Source organism: Thunnus albacares, chromosome 6 (genome assembly GCF_914725855.1).
Source record: "Thunnus albacares chromosome 6, fThuAlb1.1, whole genome shotgun sequence".
Taxonomy (NCBI): domain Eukaryota; kingdom Metazoa; phylum Chordata; class Actinopteri; order Scombriformes; family Scombridae; genus Thunnus; species Thunnus albacares.
In genome coordinates this window covers 3,313,698-3,340,767 of record NC_058111.1, presented here as the reverse complement: position 1 = coordinate 3,340,767, position 27,070 = coordinate 3,313,698, and the positions used below count along the sequence as shown (strand labels likewise).

Genomic DNA, 27,070 nt, shown 5'->3' with positions numbered 1-27,070 from the left:
TGAAAGAGGATTTGAGACATCTCTGGTTCATTGGACTTAGAGTTTGGTATAATTTCTCTAGACCAAGAAAAAGGCTTTCGATCGGGTCGAGCACTCATAAAAGTCTGGAGTGTTTTGGTCTCAGCCCAGGTCTTATTGCCATGATCAGAGTGTTGTACCAAGATATTGAAAGTGTATTGAAAGTCAATGGAGGATTGAGCGCACCTTTTAAAGTAAAAGGAGGGATACGGTAGGGCTGTGCTCTCTCTGGCATGTTATATGCACTCTCCATTGAACTCATGTTGTACAAAATACGGTCTTGTATTGAAGATTTGATTTAACCTGATTGTAGTAAAAATGATGTATTATGGGCCTTTGCAGATGATGTTGTAGTGATGATCAAAAAAACGGGGGGGGGGAAATGAAATATTGGAAGAAATTGTCAATAAGTTTGGAAAAATATCTGCTGCAAAAGTAAATTGGATGGAAATGAGGCCTTGGCAGTTGGGAGATGGGTAAAAGGTCTTCCTAAACTGCCAGGGGGTTTAACATGGAAAATAGGAGATTCTAAATACCTTGGTGTGCATCTAGGTGATGAAACAGCAATGGAAAAAAAAAACTGGAAAGGTGGAATAGAGAAGGTAGAGGGGAGACTGAAGAAGTGAAGATGGTTGTTGCCACAAATGTCCTACAGAGGAAGAATTCTGATCAGCAGTAATTTTGTTGCATCTTTACTGTGGCACCTTTTCACTTGTGTAAAGCCCTCTGCTGGTCTATGGAGTCATCTGCAGTCTACTATTGTGGATTTTTTCATGGATGGATTACATTGGGTGGCACAGGGATTAATGCCTTTAGCAAGCAGGGTAGTTACCTTTTAAGCTACAGTTTGTTCAGCGATACCTCAAAGATCCAACAGATGTGGTGTGGAGACAAGTGACAAGTGCCCTTTAAAAAGGACTGATGGCTTGGGTCTAGTTACTTCTTTGTTTTTATGAATATACAAAATGTAAACTTGTGTAACTTTTCATCACCCTTTTCCTGAGCTTAGTTTTTCCTTGGGACTCAGTGGATTAGGAGTGACATTATTCAATACAAAATATACAGAAAATTTAAACTTGTATACAGTGAAGTGTAAAATACTATTTAAATGTTATGTGAAAGTTTTAAACAAAAAAAATTAAATGGAAGAGTAGACACTGTGTGGAGGGAGACATTGGTTGTAGATGACTGCGTTAAACCAGTGTGGGGGGTTTTCTATAAAGCACCTTTGAACAAAGATCAGGTGATTTACAATGGAGAATTTTACATGGTGCTGTTTCTGTCAATGCTTTCATATCTGTTAAAAATCCTGCAGTCTCCCTCTTTTTGAGGATTAACTGAAACCATCTGTCTTTGTTTTACTGAGTGCAACAGACTCGTGAATTTGTTTGAGGTACTTGAAAGTATTTTTTAAAAGTTTTAGTGTAAAATAGTCAAAAACTGCTTTCATTTTTTGAGCAGATTACAAAAAAATTTAAATGCATCAAAGTGAAGACTTCATAATTAGATAGTAGGACAGGAAAAACTTGCAATATGTAAAGGCAGAAAAATGAAATTTGAAAACAGGGCAGGTCAAGAATTAATTCCGATGTTTATTGTTTTGGTCAGGGCGAGAGTGTGGGTGGATTTTAAATTTCATAAAATAATGGATGATTTAGATGCATACAAAACTGGTGTTATTTAAATATAATATTGTTGGGCCGTGGCTACAAGTTTGGCTATCAGCAATAATTAATGATTATCAAAGATAATTGTTAATTATTAAAATCAATAAAATTATTAATAAGAATTAATAATAACGGGGCACCACCCTGGACTCAGGGAAAAAGATAGCCAATTCAGTCTCAAAGGGTACTAATCTATGAATTTGGGACTTTGATTAATAATTACTTGAATAACTATAAGCAAAATCACCATATCAATAGCTAGTAAAGGTTGAAGGATTTGGAGTTCTTTACAGAGCAGAGGTTGGCAAAACTCATTCTTGTGCAACATTAAAACAGACAACAGGTATATCCAAAAGCATTTATTTAACAAAAGGGTAAAAGCAACACACAATACTAATCTAGCTAAGTGTACCTATTTACAAGTGTGAATGTGTGAGTGTGTGTGTGTGTATGTGTAGGGAAGACAATAGCAAGATGGCTGCAGTCACCTGGTGACTGAGCACATGGCATGTCGACACGTTGGCTGATAAAGGGAACTACAGGGATAAAAGGCCAGACCATGTGGTGTCTTGAACCACATGTGCTGCCTGAACCAAAGTTTGCCAAACTAGGTTTTAACCTCTTAACTGTGTGGTTCTCTATTCAAGGCCAATTGGTGTACGCTAAAGGTGCCAGGTTAAAACGAGGTTAGTTGCATGCAAGGCCTAGTTACTGGATGTAACATGTGTTAAGCATGCTAACATTAACCTAGCGGTGTGGCTATGCAGTAACCTGACTATAAGCAACAAGGACATCACAACAACAGTTCAATGTATAACCTTAACCAAATCAATACACGTACAGTACATTGTTTGAGTTAAACATTCTTGCTTAGCCGTACTATGCTTCACTGTGTTGCTAGGCTATGCCCAGTTGTTACCAGTCCATGAAGGAAGAGATGCTTTGTGGTGTCCTGCTTTGTAGCCGGTGAATCCGTGGGTGAGTCAGGCTGAGAAGGCTTTGGCTCTGAAGCTGAAAGATGCAGGCGTTGCTGGGCAGACAGCACTCCAGTCGTGCAGAGGGCCCAGGTCACTCCTTGGTGTAGAGTTAGCGGCAAGCTAACTCCATTTCGCGGCTCCTGTACTTGTTAAACTGGCCAGCAGACTTGTGTGTTAGCTGCTGGCACAAGGAAACTTAGTTTCTGAGTCTTAGGCAGGCTCTCGCGTCTTCTGCCGTAAAGAAGACTGTGTGTGTCTGCTGTGAGCAGGCCACACAAGAGAGCAGAGATGGTGTGAAAGAGAGCAAGGAGCTGCTCCTGCTGCAGCTCGTGGAGAAAAGAGAGAGATAAGAGGGGAATCTCTAGTTTTGATAACCTGGATCCATGGGTGGAGCTTCACACTTTGGGTGCGAACCCCCAGGGCTCAGGTTTCTTGGAGTCTTGAAACATGTGGTAAACTGTGGTCCACATGTAGTCCCAACAATATGCTCAGTAGTAGATGAGGTATTGTACAACCAATATTAGAAGATCAGAGAGTTTCAGTAAAGTATCGTAACTCTATGATGTAGAGTAACATATTGCTCAGTATGCTCTATTGATCATTATTTTACCTTAAAGTGAAGCATGTAAATATTTGATCTATTTTTGCTGGTCTCAGCAGAGTTTTATGAATACAGACCTATCCATAAATAATGGTGATGCCTCTGTAAACCAGCAGAGGGAAACCTCACACCTACTTATACTAGTGATGAGACTGGAGGGTTTATTCAGTTCTCAGCAGGCATTAAAGGTACAATCTGTAATAAAAATGTCAACAAAAGAGCAGCTCACCTACATTTCAAACACACAACTGATTAAACTGATTATATGTTTAATATCTAATTATATAACAGCACTAGAAAGCAACTATGTTAAAGCTCTTACTGTTTAATGCTTCAGAAGGTTTGTTTACATCAGTAATGATTGTAAATATGAGAGCAAATCATTCTTATATTTTAAATGCTGATTGGATAGAAACAAACAAAAACATAAATGATGTCACTCTTTTCTAAGTCAAACACTTCAGTCATATATGTTCACTTGCCAGCATTTAATATTTTGTAGATTCACTTTTTGGGCTTTAATACAAACAAATTTGTCAATAAAAAGCTTTGAATACAAAATCACATTTTTTTCAATGTATGTAGCAACTAAATTCAACATACCTATACAAAAGTCAAAACCATGTATCAACAAAACATCAACCTCTGACAGTGCATATGTCAATAATCCAGTGTGTTTAAATTGGTTTAATTTAAGAAGAAAATCACCAAATTTGGAGATACAAGGTTTTAGCTGGACAGTGAGGATATGGAAATCTACAGTACAATAATTTCCAAATAGCATCAAAATTAGTTTCAGTAATAAAATAACAATATAAGCTCTATTCACAATGTGACATTTTCCTTTAACATAAATGGACACTTTCAGCACATTTAGACATAAATGTTTGTTTGATTGTAACTGTAATTCACTTCAGCAGTAATGAAAGAAAAAAGTTTTGTACATTATCAACAGACAGTATCAACTGTAATGTCTTCTGTGTTCTATGATCACAGGCAGAGCTGTGGGGATCTGTAGGCTTTACCATTCTCTAAAGGCAGCAGTACACTGATTTCACAACAGGTCTGTTTACTTTTTAAATCTGTATAAAGGATGCACTGAGCCCATCTTTTGCACTGTAATAAATGCAGGAAACACTCACTAAGACTTTTTTGTAAAGGTACTCACAGCGAGCTTCTGAGCTGTGAACACAGTGGCAGAAGAAGTTTTGTAAAGAATAAAAACAGGAGAGAGATTTCACAGTAAATCCTGTCATTTTGATACCTATAAAGACACATGACCAATCACTGCAGAAGGTGAAAACCATCCTGATGGTTTCACAAAGTTAACGTTCAAATGCAGAACTTCACAATTCAACCATTTCCAAGGAGTTCTCTGGATGGACCTTTATTCGTGGTCTGGTGGAGGTTTCAGCTTTCTTGTATTTCTTCTTCTTCCAAGCAAAATAGATGGCAATCCCACCCAACAGAGAAAGTGCCACAACTGCTCGCAAAACACTTACAAGCAGCGAGTTATCTGCTCAGATACAGAGACACAAAAATCACATGTCAAGTTTGCACTGTGACAGCAAAGTTATGAAAGTACTACAGATGGTATTGGTGAGTGTGATGAGAGTGGAGGGTTTAATGGACAAAATAATGTTAGTTAATTTTCACTTATTAATGTACCATGAGTCATCACTGCTGTTGGTCACAGTTTGATTGTAGAGTGTGATATTAATGGAGGGTTTATCTCCTTACCTGTGATCATGTTAGGGGTTGTTGTCGGATCAATACACAGAGTGTTATTGGCTGAAAACACCCACTGTGATATGTTTGTCCCATCGGGTAAGGTGCAGTTGATGAAGCCTACGGACAAACAAACAGATCAACTGTGACTAATGTACAGTGTAATCATCAATTATCAAGTTTATTTCTAGTTAAGTTCTGTCTCACCACACGTAGATATCTTCTCTTCTTTCGAGACATTACTGACGTGATTCCTGACAGAGCAGACCAGTAGTCCTGAGACGTCTTGTTTCAGAGTGATGTTGTTGGTCTCTTTATTTCCAGAGAGGAGCTGAGCGTCTGTCAGTGTGTGTCCATCCAGAGTCCAGCTGTACTGAGGACTGTCCCCTCCCTCAGAGGAGCAGGACACCCTCATCTCTCCCTGGGACAGACACTCAGAGTCCAGCAGGACAGAGGACACAGGAGCTGAGAGAAACAATGTGGCCATAAACATATTCAGTGTTTACAGTGTATGTATACAATGCTTGCTAGTTATGTGGCAGACTTTGAATATTTCATGTGAAATGTTTGTTTGCAAAGGCAAAATGTAGAAATAGTATTTGTATAGTAGTATGTGTATTTGTATGTATTTACCTAGTTTCATTTTCCAAAATCATTTGTATTTTGAATTTTGAATCTATAATTCAAATTATGTAGCTGTTGGTTTATTGTGAATAATACAAATGAAATTATAAGATTAATAATAGCAAAAGTAGTTATTTACCTTGAATAGACAACTGAAGAGTCCGCGGTTCTGATGCCTGTCCATTTGAATCAAAGATTTCAAGGATATATTCAGCACCATCAGTCCTGTTCAGGTTATTTATCCTAAATGTTCCATTACTGGGAGTAAAGACGGATCTGTCCTTCATCTGATTAGACACAATCTTATCCTTTATCCCATTAAATATTCTTGTTGTTTTGTTTTTATACCATAGGTATCTAGATATTTCTGAGGCGTTGTCCATCAGCTGGAGCACCACAGTTCCTCCCAGAGCTCCATAACACTGAGTTTCATTCTGTCTGCCATCACAGTGGGTTTCAATACCTGGAAATATAGAAAAATACAGTGAAGAAAATGTTATCACAGTTGAGGTCATTGCATTTCTACTAAATTAACAACTGTGACAATGTTTTATGCAGGTGCAAATATTCATGTTTTGAAACAGAAACAACTCTGTCTCTCTCAGAGCACAGTTAGCATTACACGGACCTGTCAGTTAATAGTAATATTTCACTGTAGTACATTTTGTCATTTATATTATTCTAGTTTTAGTAAATTAATCTCATACATTCATTGCAAACTCATGCTGTGTTTTTCCACATCTACAGAACTTTATTTTGGAGATCTGAACTTCTCCAAAATTACTAAATTATATATTTGGTGGGAATTTGTATAAAATGATAATTAAACTCTCAGTAATTTCTATGATGATTCCAATTAAAATAACATACTGTTAGTATAAGCATGATATAACTGAGTGTTTTATTGTTTGTTTTTAGTTCAGTTTTCCTGAACTCTCAGGGGAAAACTTTAATTTAATAGATTCATCTGTGGTAGATAACTGTAATTTTTACTGTACATACACATGGATGTGGAACTGATCTTCAGATTTGCTATTGCTCTAAGAAACAACTTTTTGTAACATTTTTTAAAAACCTGATGGACCAAAGAAAAACAGAAACATCAGTTTCAAACTGCTGCATTTCTCAATTGATTCTTAGAACTAGACTAATCTATAAAAGTGATCATACTTGATCCTATAGCTGTATAAAAAGTCATAGTTGCACAACATGTTATTCACATAATGTTGAATCAATATTAAAATGTCAAATAGTGAAACAGCTCACCATGAGAGACTCCGAGCAGCATCACCAACAGTCCAACCACAGCTTCCATGTCTCCTCACTGTTCAGCCTCTATTTACCCAGTCAGCAGCTTTCAGACAAACTTCTCTACTTTATTGAATAGAAAACATGAACATCCTACGCTGAACAGCCTGAAATACAGTCCTGTATGTGATCGGCTTCAGAGGAGAACGTGCTGAAACTTTGACAAAGCAGAGTGTCGTTTCTGTTCATCTTTTTACAAACAGGGAGAGAAAAAGGAAGTGGTTCTAGGTGTCACTCATATGTGTGACGGACTCAGTGGTTTGACCTGTTATGTTTTAAATGTAAAACAGCTCACAGAACTCAGACAGGAAATGGGTCTGTACACAGATATGTGACCACTAAATATTTCCTTATATGCACAAACTAAAAGTCGCACTTCCCATACAAGCAAATACAGTGAAACTATGTTTCTGTCATTGTGATAATTATTACTCAGCAGCACTGTGAGATGTTTTCATTCTTCCTCACAGATTCAGTGAGAATCCAAAAGATATTGTATATCTCCAGGTTTCTTAAGATTTGATTATGATCATTTAGTCAGTTATGATCTTTGGTTAGTGGAGAAATTAGTCCATTTTTTGTGTGAGCCAGTGATCACACTAAAATGGAACAAGCCACTGGTTTATTAAGACTAAAAAAAACAAATCATATGAACAGAGAGCCTACATGCAAGACTGCTCTCGACGGAGCATAGAGCGTGTTGATTGGCTTAGCCATAAACACTTCTACAGGTACGGTGGCTCATAATGAACAAACAGAACAATCATCTAACCAAATGATCTACAGTAAGTGAGAGAGTTTCCACTGTTCTCACTTTCAAAAATTTCATTAGCATTTACTTGCTCCACCACCTGTGATTATAAATTCAACCCACAGGAAGCTTTCAGATTGTCGCAACATCAAACCATTTACTGGCAGTCAGTCACAGCTCTAAACTATCACTAAACTATGTGTTGTGCGTCATACTCACTAATGAACAGGCTATGCATGTGACACTAATCCCTGAAATCCTAGTTGTCAGTTGATTCTTGTTTGTTAAAAGTATTTATTTGGTCAAAGCTGTTTTCTAGCCTGGAACAGTATTTAAGCTGCATCAGTTAGGATGATGTCAAACTTTACTTATTGACTAAAAGTGATCTTGTGGCTGCATAAAATCATCAATAATGATTTCTAATTTAATGCAAAGAGTCTTTTTGCACAATATCAAATCCAATACTAACATGTCAGATGGTGAAACAGCTCATCATGAGAGACTCCGAGCAGCATCACCAACAGTCCAACCACAGCTTCCATGTCTGCTCATTGTTCAGCCTCTGTTGACCCAGTCAGCAGCTTTCAGACAAACTTCTCTACTTTATTCAATAGAAAACATGAACATCCTACACTGAACAGCCTGAAATATCTTCTGTTAGAGAAGATGGAAAGGAAGTGAAACTTGACATGGTCACTATTTACAAGAAAGAAAACCAGACACCCTCTTCCTCCTGTGATCTTTATATTGTTGTGACTTCCTCGTCTCCTCCATCTTTCTTGTACTACTCAACAGTCACAGACATATAATGAAGCCTATGACAAACAAAACTCTGATACTATACTTTACACTAACATTACATTTCATTTGGCAGACGCTTTTGTCCAAAGTGACGTATACATGAAGTACAATCCAAGCCACAGGTGACAGTGATGCTTCATGTCAGTCATGCAGTACCAACCTAGCAGCTGTTGTCTGCTGCGTTTCAGTTGCCTTCCATGATGCTCAAAATACTTAAGACACAAACTGCAAAACAAGTGATCGATCAGTCTTTTAATACACAGAAAAATACTTATTGATTCAATAAATGAGGCTGTATTCAACCATCAAACTGGGATTTTAGAATGACAGCTGGTAGTTCAACATGTAAACTGTCTATTTGCGCTCATGGGGAAAAGATTAAAGGTCAGTTTAGCACAACCATGTCTCTGATCATCATGTTTGCATCACAGCTGAATTTGAAATGTATTATCCTCACTGCTATGTAAATCATTGATGCCTTTAAACAGTAAAATTTCACCCTTCAAACCTTTTTTGAAGGTGTTGGTTTATGTGATGTTTGGTTTGACTGATGGTTGTTGTTTCAGACTAACCACAGGTCCAGTTCCTCATTTATTACGGAAACACTGATGTGTCCTGCTGGTCCAGTGGTCGAAAGTTTGTTTGAAGTTCACCACTTAACTCTGTCATGTCATCCTGTCTCTCTCTCTCTCTCTCTGTGTGTTTCTCAGTAGATTCTGTCACTCTCAATTTTCATGTACAACAACCAGATTATGGACTTCAACCAGAAAACAGAGTCAGTGGCCTTAACGGGCCCCTTGTTGACGTCAGCTGATCAAACTTGATCTTAAAATATTTATTTTACAATGTGTTGATAAATTCTATGAATATTAAATTATTGGTCACCAAAGCATTTATTCAATCAGAAACTTACATGCTCAGCATTGAAGAATGGGCAGGAGCCACCAGTTTTATAGTTGTATAATGTTGGCATAGTAGGTAGCGTCACATGACTGTGTCACGACATAAAATGACCAGTTTTTTTAATAGGTAAAAAAATAAATGTTTAATAGTGGTTCAGTCTGACCTTTCAGAGTTCAAGTACAGCAGTCGAATGTCTTTGGATCAAAAGCAGAATGACTGCTGAGCAATTTGATCCCCATAAAATAAAATGGCTTTTTGATCAGATGGCAAAAAGATGGCAGATTGTTGGAGCAGCTTTATTATCCTGCCTTTATGCTGTCAGAAGTTCAACTGTCTTTTAAGAAGTGGGCTCAACTAGATAATCTACGGTGGTTGTTTTTAGAACACTACAACTATCATGGGCCATAAACACTTATTTTATGGCACTGTGAATCAGCTGAATGGCATGTCATGGCTGTCGACCTTTAACCCCAAACTCTCACACCAAACCAATCATGTAATCTCTATCTTTGATTAAACCCACAACAAGTAAACAGCAAAACTGCTCTGGTCAAATTTAAGTACATAGTGTCATTTTAAATTCAAAGAAGAAGAAGAAGAAGAAAATAGCACACACTAGTTGGTAAAACTCAACCGAAGTTAAAAAGCATTTTAATAAAGAAATAAAATGTGATGAAGAATAACAGCAATGAAGAAGAACAACACTGAAATGAACAAAACTAACACTAAGTTAGTAAATTAAATTTGGTATAATTCATGAAAGACATTTTCTAAGAAGTTTTTTATATAAAAATGTAAATACGCTGAACACTGCGTATCACCTGCTTTTACGGACCTTAGCATACACAGATTCATCTTCTGATGGTTTAACAGTTTTCCGAGGTCGCCCTGAAAAGTTGACTTGGCCGTACTCCACCTCCATCTCTGCCGTCTGATGCATCTGCCTCCCCTGCCGCTGCACAAACTTGACATCAGCATAGGTCAATTCTTGGTCATCTTCCTCTTCTGTAGAGTGGAAGGAGGAACATGTTAAACACTGCATGACTACACATACTCAGTGATCACAGCGGATTGTTAAAGAAATTCTTTGACATTTTGGGCAGTAGACCTGAAAAGACTAACAGCACTCTCCTGTTTGTACATTAAATATGAAGCGATAGCCAGGAGATGGTTAGCTTAGCACAAAGACCGGAAACAGCTAGTCTGACTCTTTCAAAAAGTCTAAAGTTCATTAATTAACAAGATATAACATGAATTACTGAACTTTAGAGGTGCTGGTAGGCAGATTTTTATACCTTCATATGGAGCCAGGCTAGCTGTATCCCCCTGTTTCCAGTCTTTGTGCTAAGCTAAGCTAACCGGCTGCTAGCTTCACATTTAACAAACATATAAGAGTGGTATCGATCTTCTCCTCTAACTCTGAGAAAGAAAGCTAATTAGTGTCCCAAAATGTCAAACTATTCCTTTAATCTATGAGTGGACAAAAAACAATCATCTTTTAATGCAGTAATGACAAAAGAAACTTTGTACCTTTAGGTTTGTTGTTTTGCTTTTTCTTGTGACTACAGACGACTGCCACCCCGACTATTAACAGAATTACCAGCGCTGAGAGGACACCAGCCAGTACTGAAAAATAACATGTTTTAGTAATAAAACACACAAGAGAAACACAGATCTTTCAGTAAACATGTTCTTGATGAAAGGTGTTTTCATGCACACATACATGGGAAGAAAAGAGAAAATGACATGAATGAATCCACTGCAGCAGAGTTAGAGTTTATCTCCTTACCTGTGATCATGATCATGATAGGGGTTGTTGTTGGATCAACACACAGAGTGTTATTGGCTGAAAACACCCACTGTGATATGTTTGTCCCATTGGATAAGGTGCAGTTGATGAATATGAAGCCTACGGACAAACAAATAGATCAACTGTGACTAATGTACAGTGTAATCATCAATTATCAAGTTGATTTCTAGTAATGTTCTGTCTCACCACACATAGATATCTTCTCTCCTTTCGAGACATTACTGACGTGATTCCTGACAGAGCAGACCAGTAGTCCTGAGACGTCTCGTTTCAGAGTGATGTTGTTGGTCTCGTTATTTCCAGAGAGGAGCTGAGCGTCTGTCAGTGTGTGTCCATCCAGAGTCCAGCTGTACTGAGGACTGTCCCCTCCCTCAGAGGAGCAGGACACCCTCATCTCTCCCTGGGACAAACACTCAGAGTCCAGCAGGACAGAGGACACAGGAGCTGAGAGAAACACAGTCACATGACTTTTTAATGTGGCCATAAACATATTCAGTGTTTACAGTGTATGTATACAATGCTTGCTAGTTATGTGGCAGACTTTGAATATTTCATGTGAAATGTTTGTTTGCAAAGGTAAAATGTAGAAATAGTATTTGTGTAGTAGTATGTGTATTTGTGTGTATTTACCTAGTTTCATTTTCCAAAATCATTTGTATTTTGAATTTTGAATCTATAATTCAAATTATGTAGCTGTTGGTTTATTGTGAATAATACAAATTAAATGATAAGATTAATAATAGCAAAAGTGGTTATTTACCTTGAATAGACAACTGAAGAGTCCGCAGTTCTGATTTCCGTCCATTTGGTTTAAAGATTTCAAGGGTATATTCAGCACCATCAGTCCTGCTCAGGTTATTTATCCTAAATGTTCCATTACTGGGAGTAAAGACGGATCTGTCCTTCATCAGATTAGACACAATCTCATCCTTTCTCCCATTATTAAGTATTGTTAAGTTTTTGTTTTTTTTCCATTGGTATCTTGATATTTCTGAGGCTTTGTCCATCAGCTGGAGCACCACAGTTCCTCCCAGAGCTCCATAACACTGAGTTTTATTCTGTCTGCCATCACAGTGGGTTTCAATACCTGGAAATATAGAAAAATACAGTGAAGAAAATGTTATCACAGTTGAGGTCATTGCATTTCTACTAAATTAACAACTGTGACAATGTTTTATGCAGGTGCAAATATTCATGTTTTAAAACAGAAACAACTCTGTCTCTCTCAGAGCACAGTTAGCATTACATGTCAATGTGTCTCTGTAGTACATTTAGGCATTTGGTTTAATCTAGCTTTACTGATTAACTTCACCTGGTCATTACAAAGTCATGCTGTGTTTTCCAAAGATACCAAATCATATGTTGGAAGTTCAACTCACAGTAATTTCTATGATGCTTCCAAAATATTATGTTAGTATAAGAATCATAAGTGTATTTGTTTTTTTACGTTAAGAATGGGAGAAAAATTAAATATCTGAAGAGAAGAAGTCCTTACATCCTTAAAGTATAATGTAATACATTCATCTGTGGTGGATACTAACAAATATTTTCTGTACATGCACACTGATGTGAAATTTAATCTCTGAATGTTCTTTTACTCTATGACACTTTTTATTAGTGCCTGAGCCCGAAAGGGGCGAAGACCCTATTGTATTTCATGTGTTTGTTTCTTTCTTCTTCTTCCTCTTCTGCTTTCTTTATCATTACCCTACTTCAACCCTTAATTTGACCCCCTAAACATGTTCAAAAACTCACCAAATTTGGCAGACATATCAGGTCTCGTGAAATATTTGATAAAATGTAAAAATTATCTCCCAAAGTGCCAAAATGTGCTCTCTAGTGCCACCTACATAACTAAAATGGCTGCCACAGCCCGTAGGAATGTCGTAGAGAGATCGAACCAAAATTCAATTATTCGTCTCATCAAGACCTACAAATCATATGCTGACTCCTCTGACCTAAATCCAACAGGAAGTCCGCAATATGCTCATCAAATTACGACTTTGCGCCAATTTTGGACCCCCAAGAAACACTATCTCCTCCTAGGGCGTTAATGGTATCGGCTTCAAACTTGAATACATGACTTATGACACTGTGCTGAACAAAAGCTATTAAAAACTTTGTAATAACTCGAATGGTTTAGATATTATAAGCCCTGAAAGTTGTAGTGCCACATCACACCTTACAATGTAAACCAATGGGGACGCAATCTCTAGGCATGGACTTTGTGTCAAACAAATGGTTCTAATGTCTAAACTATAAGTCTGACCACTTTGAAACCTGTATCAATGGATTTGCGACGAAATTTCCTACAAAAAAATATGATTTTAATGTAGGATTTGGCCAAAGTCATGGGATTTATGAGGATATTTCACAAGAAGAGTGACATTCTCCTCTCCAACTGAGAGGGAGAGAGAGAGAATAGGAGGGGGGAGGGGTGTGGGGGTTTAATGGAGCTCATTGAGTGAGAATGACAGTTTAGTGATAAAGTGCTGCAGAAAAATAAAATCAAAACTAAAATTTGTAGCTCTGTACTGCAGTTTTTCCTTTATTAGGGCCCAAGCACCTAGCGGTTCACTCACACTCTCCATTCAAATATATGAGTATTTTTCTGTGTCCAGCTGCAGTTACTTATTGTCTCTACACACCTGACAGTACACATTTCAATCAAACTTTGACCAGGTCATGTGGGCTAAAAGTCTGTACTTTTCTAAAAAATAAACTATTAATTAATTGAAATTACAGTGAAAGGGCCCAAAACTTGCATAATTTTGATGCCACAGGTGTGAGCAAGACAGACATGTCTCACCCTCCAGAAAATTCTCATCCCCGCACCATTGAGATTTGATGCTTTGCCATGACAGAGGAAGTTGCTATAACTTTATTGTACATGCTCCAGTCTGCACCAAACTTCACATGTTTGTAAAGTCAGACCTGTCAGCCCAGGTCTGGAGACATCTACATGCCCGTGACAGAAGCCCTTGGACTGCACCGCACCCCAACGTGCACAAGGGCGTGAAGGCCCGTTGAACGCTGCTTGCAGCTTTAATTCATTTATGAGCTGCATAACACGTCACTGAAGAACTACTCACTATACTTGATCCTACTTGATAAAATGTCACAGTTGCACAACATGTTACTCACATAACAATAAATTCAATATTAAAATGTCAAATAGTGAAACAGCTCACCATGAGAGACGCCGAGCAGCATCACCAACAGTCCAACCACAGCTTCCATGTCTCCTCACTGTTCAGCCTCTGTTGACCCAGTCAGTAGCTTTCAGACAAACTTCTCTACTTTATTGAATAGAAAACATGAACATCCTACACTGAACAGCCTGAAATACAGTCCTGTGTGTAATCGGCTTCAGAGGAGAACGTGTGGGAACTTTGACCAAGCAGAGTGTCGTTTCTATTCATCTTTTTATAGACAGAGAGACAAAAAGGAAGTGGTTCTCGGTGTGACTTTTATTTTAACCTCCAACATGACAGAGAGCCTTCATATGTGTGATGGACTCAGTGGACGAAAATAAAACATCCCTCTTTACACAAAAAGAGGATTTGAGACTGACAGCTGACTTTTCTAAAATGCTATTAATGCTACATTAATGAATGAAATTCATTAATTAATTAATGAAATGTGTACTGTCAGGTGTGTAGAGACAATAAGTAACTGCAGCTGGACACAGAAAAATACTCATATATTTGAATGGAGAGTGTGAGTGAACCGCTAGGTGCTTGGGCCCTAATAAAGGAAAAACTGCAGTACAGAGATACAAATTTTAGTTTTGATTTTATTTTTCTGCAGCACTTTATCACTAAACTGTCATTCTGACTCAATGAGCTCCATTAAACCCCCACACTCATCCCCCCCTCCTATTCTCTCTCTGTTTGCGCTCATGGGGAAAATATTAAAGGTCAGTTTAGCACAACTATGTCTCTGATCATCATGTTTGCATCACAGCTGAATTTGAACTTTTTTGAAGGTGTTGGTTTATGTGATGTTTGGTTTGACTGATGGTTGTTGTTTCAGACTGACCACAGGTCCAGTTCCTCATTTATTACGGAAACACTGACGTGTCCTGCTGGTCCAGTGATCGAAAGCTTGTTTGAGGTTCACCACTTAACTCTGTCATGTCATCCTGTCTCTCTCTCTCTCTTTGTGTTTCTCAGTAGATTCTGTCACTCTCAGTTTTCATGTACAACAACCAGAGTGTGGACTTCAACCAGAAAACAGAGTCAGCTGATCAAACTTGATCTTAAAATATTTATTTTACAATGTGTTGATAAATTCTATGAATATTAAATTATTGGTCACCAAAGCATTTATTCAATCAGAAACTTACATGCTCAGCATTGAAGAATGGGCAGGAGCCACCAGTTTAGGTTTTATAGTTGTATAATGTTGGCATAGTAGGTAGCGTCATATGACTGTGTCACAACATAAAATGACCGTTTTTTTTAATAGGTAAAAAAATAAATGTTTGATAGTGGTTCAGTCTGACCTTTCAGAGTTCAAGTACAGCAGTCGAATGTCTTTGGATCAAAAGCAGAATGACTGCTGAGCAATTTGATCCCCATAAAATAAAATGGCTTTTTGATCAGATGGCAAAAAGATGGCAGATTGTTGGAGCAGCTTTATTATCCTGCCTTTATGCTGTCAGAAGTTCAACTGTCTTTTAAGAAGTGGGCTCAACTAGATAATCTAAGGTGGTTGTTTTAGAACACTACAACTATCATGGGCCATAAACATTTATTTTACGGCACTGTGAATCAGCTGAATGGCATGTCATGGCTGTCGACCTTTAACCCCAAACTCTCACACCAAACCAATCATGTAACCTCTATCTTTGATTAAACCCACAACAAGTAAACAGCAAAACTGCTCAGGTCAAATTTAAGTACATAGTGTCATTTTAAATTCAAAGAAGAAGAAAATAGCACACACTAGTTGGTAAAACTCAACCGAAGTTAAAAAGCATTTTAATAAAGAAATAAAAATGTGATGAAGAATAACAGCAATGAAGAAGAACAACACTGAAATGAACAAAACTAACACAAAGTTAGTAAATTAAATTTGGTCTAATTTATGAAAGACATTTTCTAAGAAGTTTTTTATATAATAATGTAAATACGCTGAACACTGCGCATCACCTGCTTTTACGGACCTTAGCGTACACACATTCATCTTCTGATGGTTTAACAGTTTTCAGAGGTCGCCCTGAAAAGTTGACTTGGCCGTACTCCACCTCCATCTCTGCCGTCTGATGCATCTGCCTCCCCTGCCGCTGCACGAACTGGACATCAGCATAGGTCAATTCTTGGTCATCTTCTTCTTCTTCTGTAGAGTGGAAGGAGGAACACGTTAAACACTGCATGACTACACATACTCAGTGATAACAGCGGATTGTTAAAGAAATTCTTTGACATATTGGGCAGCAGACCTGAAAAGACTAATAGCACTCTCCTGCTTGTACATTAAATATGAAGCGATAGCCAGGAGATGGTTAGCTTAGCACAAAGACCAGAAACAGCTAGTCTGACTCTTTCAAAAAGTCTAAAGTTCATTAATTAACAAGATATGACATGAATTATTGAACTTTAGAGGTGCTGGTAGGCAGATTTTTATACCTTCATATGGAGCCGGGCTAGCTGTATCCCCCTGTTTCCAGTCTTTGTGCTAAGCTAAGCTAACCGGCTGCTAGCTTCACATTTAACAAACATATAAGAGTGGTATCGATCTTCTCCTCTAACTCTGAGAAAGAAAACTAATTAGTGTCCCAAAATGTCAAACTATTCCTTTAATCTATGAGTGGACAAAAAACAATCATCTTTTAATGCAGTAATGACAAAAGAAACTTTGTACCTTTAGGTTTGTTGTTTTGCTTTTTCTTGTGACTACAGACGACTGCCACCCCGACTATTAACAGAATTACCAGCGCTGAGAGGACACCAGCCAATACTGGCAAATAACATGTTTTAGTAATAAAAGACACAAGAGAAACAGATCTTTCAGTAAACATGTTCTTGATGAAAGGTGTTTTCATGCAGACATACATGGGAAGAAAAGAGAAAATGACATGAATGAATCCACTGCAGCAGAGTTAGTTTTCACTTACTAATGTAAATGTACCATGAGTCATCACTGCTGTTGGTCACAGTTTGATTGTAGAGTGTGATATTAATGGAGGGTTTATCTCCTTACCTGTTGTTGGATCAATACACAGAGTGTTATTGGCTGAAAACACCCACTGTGATATGTTTGTCCCATCAGGTAAGGTGCAGTTGATGAATATGAAGCCTACGGACAAACAAACAGATCAACTGTGACTAATGTACAGTGTAATCATCAATTATCAAGTTTATTTCTAGTTATGTTATGTCTCACCACATGTAGATATCTTCTCTTCTTTCGAGACATTACTGATGTGATTCCTGACAGAGCAGACCAGTAGTCCTGAGACGTCTTGTTTCAGAGTGATATTGTTGGTCTCATTATTTCCAGAGAGGAGCTGAGCGTCTGTCAGTGTGTCTCCATCCAGAGTCCATCTGTACTGAGGACTGTCCCCTCCCTCAGAGGAGCAGGACACCCTCATCTCTCCCTGGGACAGACACTCAGAGTCCAGCAGGACAGAGGACACAGGAGCTGAGAGAAACACAGTCACATGACTTTTTAATGTGGCCATAAACATATTCAGTGTTTACAGTGTATGTATACAATGCTTGCTAGTTATGTGGCAGACTTTGAATATTTCATGTGAAATGTTTGTTTGCAAAGGTAAAATGTAGAAATAGTATTTGTGTAGTAGTATGTGTATTTGTGTGTATTTACCTAGTTTCATTTTCCAAAATCATTTGTATTTTGAATTTTTAATCTATAATTCAAATTATGTAGCTGTTGGTTCATTGTGAATAATACAAATTAAATTATAAGATTAATAATAGCAAAAGTGGTTATTTACCTTGAATAGACAACTGAAGAGTCCACAGTTCTGATACATGTCCATTTGAATCAAAGGTTTCAAGGGTATATTCAGCACCATCAGTCCTGATCAGGTTATTTATCCTAAATGTTCCATTACTGGGAGTAAAGACGGATCTGTTCTCTATCAGATTAAACAAAATCTTATCCTCTCTCCAATTAAGTATTGTTACGGTTTTGTTTTTTTTCCATTGGTATCTAAATATTTCTGAGGCGCTGTCCATCAGCTGGAGCACCACAGTTCCTCCCAGAGCTCCATAACACTGAGTTTCCTTCTGTCTGCCATCACAGTGGGTTTCAATACCTGGAAATATAGAAAAATACAGTGAAGAAAATGTTATCACAGTTGAGGTCATTGCATTTCTACTAAATTAACAACTGTGACAATGTTTTATGCAGATGCAGATATTCATGTTTTAAAACAGAAACGACTCTGTCTCTCTCAGAGCACAGTTAGCATTACATGTCAATGTGTCTCTGTAGTACATTTAGGCATTTGGTTTAATCTAGCTTTACTAATTAACCTCACCTGGTCATTACAAAGTCATGCTGTGTTTTCCTCCACCCCTACACATCTTTATATCTGAAGTTTTCCAGAGATACCAAATCATATGTTGGAAGTTCAACTCACAGTAATTTCTATGGTGCTTCCAAAAAATAATGTTAGTATAAGAATCATAAGTGTATTTGTTTTCTTACGTCAGAAAAAAAACGTTAAGAACGGGAGAAAAATTAAATATCTGAAGAGAGGAAGTCCTTACATCCTTAAAGTATAATGTAATACATTCATCTGTGGTGGATACTAACTAATATTTTCTATACATGCACACTGATGTGGAATTTAATCTCTGAATGTTCTTTTACTCTATGAAACAACTTTTTATTAGGGCCTGAGCCCCAAAGGGGTGAAGACCCTATTGTATTTCGTGTGTTTGTTTCTCTCCTCTTCTTCCTCTTCTGCTTTCTTTATTATTACGCTACTTCAACCCTTAATTTGACCCCCTAAACATGCTCAAAAACTCACCAAATTTGGCAGACATATCAGGTCTCGTGAAATATTTGATAAAATGAAAAAATTATCTCCCAAAGTGCCAAAATGTGCTCTCTAGTGCCACCTACATAACTAAAATGGCCGCCACAGCCCGTAGGAATGTCGTAGAAAGATCAAACCAAAATTCAATTATTTGTCTCATCAAGACCTACAAATCATATGCTGACACCCCTGACCTAAATCCAACAGGAAGTCCGCAATATGCTCATCAAATTACGACTTTGCACCAATTTTGGATCCCCAAGAAACGCTATCTCCTCCTAGGGCGTTAATGGTATCGGCTTCAAACTTGAATACATGACTTATCACACTGTGCTGAACAAAAGTTATTAAAAACTTTGTAATAACTCAAACGGTTTAGATATAATAAACCCTGAAAGTTGTAGTGCCACATCACACCTTACAATGTAAACCAATGGGGAGGCAATCTCTAGGCATGGATTTTGTGTCAAACAAATGGTTCTAATGTCAAAACTATAAGTCTGACCACTTTGAAACCTGTATCAATGGATTTGCGACGAAATTTGGCCGAAGTCATGGGATTTATGAGGATATTTTACAAGAAGAGTGACATTCTCCTCTCCAACTGAGAAGGAGAGAGAGAGAGAATAGGGGGAGGAGGGGGAGGGGGGGGGTTGAATGGAGCTCATTGAGTCAGAATGACAGTTTAGTGATAAAGTGCTGCAGAAAAATAAAATCAAAACTAAAATTTGTAGCTCTGTACTGCAGTTTTTCCTTTATTAGGGCCCAAGCAACTTGCGGTTCACCCACACTCTCCATTCAAATATATGAGTATTTTTCTGTGTCCAGCTGCAGTTACTTATTGTCTCTACACACCTGACAGTACACATTTCAATCAAACTTTGACCAGGTCATGTGGGTTAAAAGTCTTTACTTTTCTAAAAATAAACTATTAATTAATTGAAATTACAGTGAAAGGGCCCAAAACTTGCATAATTTTGATGCCACAGGTGTGAGCAAGACAGACATGTCTCACCCTCCAGAAAATTCTCATCTTCGCACCGTTGAGATTTAATGTTTTGCCATGACTCAGGAAGTTGCTATAACTTTATTGTACATGCTCCAGTCTGCACCAAACTTCACATGTTTGTAAAGTCAGACCTGTCAGCCCAGGTCTGGAGACATCTAAATGCCCGTGACAGAAGCCCTTGGACTGCACCGCACCCCGACGTGCACAAGGGCGTGAAGGCCCGTTGAACGCTGCTTGCAGCTTTAATTCATTTTGATCTTTTGAGCTGCATAACACGTCACTGAAGAACTACTCACTATACTTGATCCTACTTGATGAAATGTCACAGTTGCACAACATGTTACTCACATAACAATAAATTCAATATTAAAAATGTCAAATAGTGAAACAGCTCACCATGAGAGACGCCGAGCAGCATCACCAACAGTCCAACCACAGCTTCCATGTCTCTTCACTGTTCAGCCTCTGTTGACCCAGTCAGTAGCTTTCAGAAAAACTTCTCTACTTTATTGAATAGAAAACATGAACATCCTACACTGAACAGCCTGAAGTACAGTCCTGTTTGTGATCGGCTTCAGAGGAGAACGTGTGGGAACTTTGACCATGCAGAGTGTCGTTTCTATTCATCTTTTTATAGACAGAGAGACAAAAAGGAAGTGGTTCTCAGTGTGACTTTTATTTTAACCTCCAACATGACAGAGAGCCTTCATATGTGTGATGGACTCAGTGGATGAAAATAAACTGACTCAATGAGCTCCATTAAACCCCCACACCCACCCACCCCCTCCTATTCTCTCTCTGTTTGCGCTCATGGGGAAAAGATTAAAGGTCAGTTTAGCACAACTATGTCTCTGATCATCATGTTTGCATCACAGCTGAATTTGAAATGTATTATCCTCACTGCAATGTAAATTGATGCCTTTAAACTGTAAAATTTCACCCTTCAAAACTTTTTTGAAGGTGTTGGTTTATGTGATGTTTGGTTTGACTGATGGTTGTTGTTTCAGACTAACCACAGGTCCAGTTCCTCAATTATCACAGAAACACTGACGTGTCCTGCTGGTCCAGTGATCGAAAGCTTGTTTGAGGTTCACCTCTTAACTCTGTCATGTCATCCTGTCCCTCTCTCTCTCTTTGTGTTTCTCAGTAGATTCTGTCACTCTCAGTTTTCATGTACAACAACCAGAGTGTGGACTTCAACCAGAAAACAGAGTCAGTGGCCTTAACGGCCCTCTGTTGACGTCAGCTGATCAAACTTGATCTTAAAAAATTTATTTTACAATGTGTTGATAAATTCTATGAATATTAAATTATTGGTCACCAAAGCATTTATTCAATCAGAAACTTACATGCTCAGCATTGAAGAATGGGCAGGAGCTACCAGTTTAGGTTTAATAGTTGTATAATGTTGGCACAGTAGGTAGCGTCACATGACTGTGTCACAACATAAAATGACCGTTTTTTTTAATAGGTAAAAAAATAAATGTTTGATAGTGGTTCAGTCTGACCTTTCAGAGTTCAAGTACAGCAGTCGAATGTCTTTGGATCAAAAGCAGAATGACTGCTGAACAATTTGATCCCCATAAAATAAAATGGCTTTTTGATCAGATGGCAAAAAGATGGCAGATTGTTGGAGCAGCTTTATTATCCTGCCTTTATGCTGTCAGAAGTTCAACTGTCTTTTAAGAAATGGGCTCAACTAGATAATCTAAGGTGGTTGTTTTTAGAACACTACAACTATCATGGGCCATAAACACTTATTTTACGGCACTGTGAATCAGCTGAATGGCATGTCATGGCTGTCGACCTTTAACCCCAAACTCTCACACCAAACCAATCATGTAACCTCTATCTTTGATTAAACCCAGAACACAAGTAAACAGCAAAACTGCTCAGGTCAAATTTAAGTACATAGTGTCATTTTAAATTCAAAGAAGAAGAAAATAGCACACACTAGTTGGTAAAACTCAACCGAAGTTAAAAAGCATTTTAATAAAGAAATAAAATGTAATGAAGAATAACAGCAATGAAGAAGAACAACACTGAAATGAACAAAACTAACACAAAGTTAGTAAATTAAATTTGGTATAATTTATGAAGGACATTTTCTAAGAAGTTTTTAATATAATAATGTAAATACGCTGAACACTGCGTATCACCTGCTTTTACGGACCTTAGCGTACACACATTCATCTTCTGATGGTTTAACAGTTTTCCGAGGTCGCCCTGAAAAGTTGACTTGGCCGTACTCCACCTCCATCTCTGCCATCTGATGCATCTGCCTCCCCTGCCGCTGCACGAACTGGACATCAGCATAGGTCAATTCTTGGTCATCTTCTTCTTCTTCTGTAGAGTGGAAGGAGGAACACATTAAACACTGCATGACTACAGATACTCAGTGATAACAGCGGATTGTTAAAGAAATTCTTTGACATATTGGGCCGCAGACCTGAAAAGACTAATAGCACTCTCCTGTTTGTACATTAAATATGAAGCGATAGCCAGGAGATGGTTAGCTTAGCTTAGCACAAAGACCAGAAACAGCTAGTCTGACTCTTTCAAAAATTCTAAAGTTCATTAATTAACAAGATATGACATGAATTACTGAACTTTAGAGGTGCTGGTAGGCAGATTTTTATACCTTCATATGGAGCCGGGCTAGCTGTATCCCCCTGTTTCCAGTCTTTGTGCTAAGCTAAGCTAACCGGCTGCTAGCTTCACATTTAACAAACATATAAGAGTGGTATCGATCTTCTCCTCTAACTCTGAGAAAGAAAGCTAATTAGTGTCCCAAAATATCAACCTATTCCTTTAATCTATGAGTGGACAAAAACCAATCATCTTTTAATGCAGTAATGACAAAAGAAACTTTGTACCTTTAGGTTTGTTGTTTTGCTTTTTCTTGTGACTACAGACGACTGCCACCCCGACTATTAACAGAATTACCAGCGCTGAGAGGACACCAGCCAGTACTGAAAAATAACATGTTTTAGTAATAAAACACACAAGAGAAACACAGATCTTTCTGTAAACATGTTCTTGATGAAAGGTGTTTTCATACATGGGAAGAAAAGAGAAAATGACATGAATGAATCCACTGCAGCAGAGTTAGGGTTTATCTCCTTACCTGTGATCATGATCACGGTAGGGGTTGTTGTTGGATCAACACACAGAGTGTTATTGGCTGAAAACACCCACTGTGATATGTTTGTCCCATCGGATAAGGTGCAGTTGATGAATATGAAGCCTACGGACAAACAAATAGATCAACTGTGACTAATGTACAGTGTAATCATCAATTATCAAGTTGATTTCTAGTTAAGTTCTGTCTCACCACACGTAGATATCTTCTCTCCTTTCGAGACATTACTGACGTGATTCCTGACAGAGCAGACCAGTAGTCCTGAGACGTCTTGTTTCAGAGTGATGTTGTTGGTCTCTTTATTTCCAGAGAGGAGCTGAGCGTCTGTCAGTGTGTGTCCATCCAGAGTCCAGCTGTACTGAGGACTGTCCCCTCCCTCAGAGGAGCAGGACACCCTCATCCCTCCCTGGGACAGACACTCAGAGTCCAGCAGGACAGAGGACACAGGAGCTGAGAGAAACACACTCACATGACTTTTTAATGTGGCCATAAACATATTCAGTGTTTACAGTGTATGTATACAATGCTTGTTAGTTATGTGGCAGACTTTGAATATTTCATGTGAAATGTTTGTTTGCAAAGGTAAAATGTAGAAATAGTATTTGTATAGTAGTATGTGTATTTGTGTGTATTTACCTAGTTTCATTTTCCAAAACCATTTGTATTTTGAATCTACAATTCAAATTATGTAGCTGTTGGTTTATTGTGAATAATAGAAATGAAATTATAAGATTAATAATAGCAAAAGTAGTTATTTACCTTGAATAGACAACTGAAGAGTCCGCGGTTCTGATACATGTCCATTTGAATCAAAGGTTTCAAGAGTATATTCAGCACCATCAGTCCTGTTCAGGTTATTTATCCTAAATGTTCCATTACTGGGAGTAAAGACGGATCTGTCCTTCATCAGATTAGACACAATCTTATCCTTTATCCCATAAATTATTGTTAAGGTTTTGTTTTTTTTCCATTGGTATCTAAATATTTCTGAGGCGTTGTCCATCAGCTGGAGCACCACAGTTCCTCCCAGAGCTCCATAACACTGAGTTTTATTCTGTCTGCCATCACAGTGGGTTTCAATACCTGAAAATATAGAAAAATACAGTGAAGAAAATGTTATGACAGTTGAGGTCATTGCATTTCTACTAAATTAACAACTGTGACAATGTTTTATGCAGGTGCAAATATTCATGTTTTAAAACAGAAACAACTCTGTCTCTCTCAGAGCACAGTTAGCATTACACGTCAATGTGTCACTGTAGTACATTTAGGCATTTGGTTTAATCTAGCTTTACTAATTAACCTCACCTGGTCATTACAAAGTCATGCTGTGTTTTCCAAAGATACCAAATCATATGTTGGAAGTTCAACTCACAGTAATTTCTATGGTGCTTCCAATAAAGTAATGTTAGTATAAGAATCATAAGTGTATTTGTTTTTTTACGTCAGAAAAAAAACGTACGGGAGAAAAATTAAATATCTGAAGAGAAGAAGTCCTTACATCCTTAAAGTATAATGTAATACATTCATCTGTAGTGGATACTAACTAATATTTTCTGTACATGCACACTAATGTGGAATTTAATCTCTGGATGTTCTTTTGCTCTATGAAACAACTTTTTATTAGGGCCTGAGCCTAAAGGGGCGAAGACCCTATTGTATTTCGTGTGTTTGTTTCTTTCTTATTATTCTTTCTTTATTTATCTGCCACTTCAACCCTAAATTTGACCCCCTAAACATGCTTAAAAACTCACCAAATTTGGCATGCACATCAGGTCTGGTGAAATATTTGAGGAAATGTAAAAATTAAACCCCAAAGTGCCAAAATGTGCTCTATAGCGCCACCTACGTACCTAATATGGCCGCCATGGCCCATAGGAATGTCGTAGAGAGATTGAATCAAAACTCAATTATTCGACTCATCAAGACCTACAAATCATACACTGACTCCTCTGACCTAAATCCAACAGGAAGTCTGCAATATGCTCATCAAAGTACGCCTTTGCGCCAATTTTGGATCCCCAAGAAACGCTATCTCCTCCTAGGGCGTTAATGGTATCGGCTTCAAACGTGATACATGACTTATCACACTATGCTGAACAAAAGTTATTAAAAACTTTGTAATAACTCGAACGGTTTAGATATAATAAGCCCTGAAAGTTGTAGTGCCACATCACACCTTACAATGTAAACCAATGGGGAGGCAATCTCTAGGCATGGACTTTGTGTCAAACAAATGGCTCTGATGTCTAAACTATAAGTCTGACCACTTTGAAACCTGTACCAATGGATTCGTGACGAAATGTCCTACAAAAAATGTGATTTTTAATGTAGGATTTGGCCAAAGTCATGGGATTTATGAGAATATTTCACAAGAAGAGTGACATTCTCTCCAACTGAGAGGGAGAGAGAGAGAGAATAGGAGGAGGGGGGGATGGGTGTGGGGGTTTAATGGAGCTCATTGAGTGAGAGTGACAGTTTAGTGATAAAGTGCTGCAGAAAAATAAAATCAAAACTAAAATTTGTAGCTCTGTACTGCAGTTTTTCCTTTATTAGGGCCCAAGCACCTAGCGGTTCACTCACACTCTCCATTCAAATATATGAGTATTTTTCTGTGTCCAGCTGCAGTTACTTATTGTCTCTACACACCTGACAGTAAACATGTCAATCAAACTTTGGCCAGGTCATGTGGGTTAAAAGTCTTTACTTTTCTAAAACTAAACTTGATGAAAATTAGGAAATTAATTTGTTTTACACACAAGCTCATCAAAAGTTTTCAAATTATTAATTGAAATTACAGTGAAAGGGCCCAAAACTTGTATAATTTTGATGCCACAGGTGTGAGCAAGACAGACATGTCTCACCCTGCAGAAAATTCTCATCTTCGCACCGTTGAGATTTGATGCTTTGCCATGACACAGTAAGTTGCTATAACTTTATTGTAAATGCTCCAGTCTGCACCAAACTTCACATGTTTGTAAAGTCAGACCTGTCAGCCCAGGTCTGGAGACATCTACATGCCCGTGACAGAAGCCCTTGGACTGCACCGTGCCCCGACGTGCACAAGGGTGCAAAGACCCGTTCAACGCTGCTTGCAGCTTGAATTCATTTTGATCTTTTGAGCTGCATAACACATCACTGAAGAACTACTTACTATACTTGATCCTACTTGATAAAATGTCACAGTTGCACAACATGTTATTCATATAACGTTGAATCAATATTAAAATGTCAAATAGTGAAACAGCTCACCATGAGAGACGCCGAGCAGCATCACCAACAGTCCAACCACAGCTTCCATGTCTCCTCACTGTTCAGCCTCTGTTGACCCAGTCAGCAGCTTTCAGACAAACTTCTCTATTTTATTGAATAGAAAACATGAACATCTTACGCTGAATACAGTCCTGTATGTGAACGGCTTCAGAGGAGGACGTGTGGGAACTTTGACCTAGTGTTGTTTCTATTCATCTTTTTATAGACAGAGAGACAAAAAGGAAGTGGTTCTCGGTGTCACTTTTATTTTAACCTTCAACATGACAGAGAGCCTTCATATGTGTGATGGACTCAGTGGAAGAAAAGGAAACATCCCTCCTTCACACTGAAATAGGATTTTATATCTGAGTGATAGAGAATAATATTCAGTTCAACTTAAAAGCTTCATGATTTTCAGGTAAACATTGAAGGTTATATAGTGGAAAAGTAATGCACACCAAG

At 38.0% G+C, this 27,070-nt stretch overlaps 2 protein-coding genes and 1 long non-coding RNA gene across 4 annotated transcripts; all 3 read right to left on the bottom strand.

The window, feature by feature from the left end:
- Nucleotides 1-5,120: 5,120 nt before the first annotated feature.
- On the bottom strand, nucleotides 5,121-7,189 carry LOC122984664 (T-cell surface antigen CD2-like). Of its 2 annotated transcripts, XM_044355257.1 has the most exons (3): nucleotides 6,882-7,189; nucleotides 5,755-6,078; nucleotides 5,121-5,456 (listed from the first exon to the last, which is right to left on the bottom strand). In XM_044355257.1, exons 1-3 carry the CDS (start codon nucleotides 6,928-6,930, stop codon nucleotides 5,179-5,181), a joined length of 651 nt encoding a protein of 216 aa, XP_044211192.1. In that variant the 5' UTR covers nucleotides 6,931-7,189; the 3' UTR covers nucleotides 5,121-5,178. The 2 variants fall into 2 exon arrangements, with proteins under 2 accessions (XP_044211192.1, XP_044211191.1); XM_044355256.1 differs by lacking the exon at nucleotides 6,882-7,189 and having other exon boundaries at nucleotides 5,755-6,256.
- A 10,378-nt stretch (nucleotides 7,190-17,567) lies between these two features.
- On the bottom strand, nucleotides 17,568-18,752 carry LOC122984188 (hepatocyte cell adhesion molecule-like). Its single transcript, XM_044354517.1, has 2 exons — nucleotides 18,153-18,752; nucleotides 17,568-17,836 (listed from the first exon to the last, which is right to left on the bottom strand). The coding sequence occupies exons 1-2, from the start codon at nucleotides 18,526-18,528 to the stop codon at nucleotides 17,568-17,570; spliced, it is 645 nt and encodes a 214-aa protein (XP_044210452.1). The 5' UTR covers nucleotides 18,529-18,752.
- Nucleotides 18,753-24,310: 5,558 nt separating this feature from the next.
- Nucleotides 24,311-26,685, bottom strand: LOC122984672. The gene is made up of 2 exons (XR_006403949.1): nucleotides 26,609-26,685; nucleotides 24,311-24,439 (listed from the first exon to the last, which is right to left on the bottom strand). It is a non-coding gene; the product is annotated as an uncharacterized LOC122984672 (long non-coding RNA).
- Nucleotides 26,686-27,070: the final 385 nt, after the last annotated feature.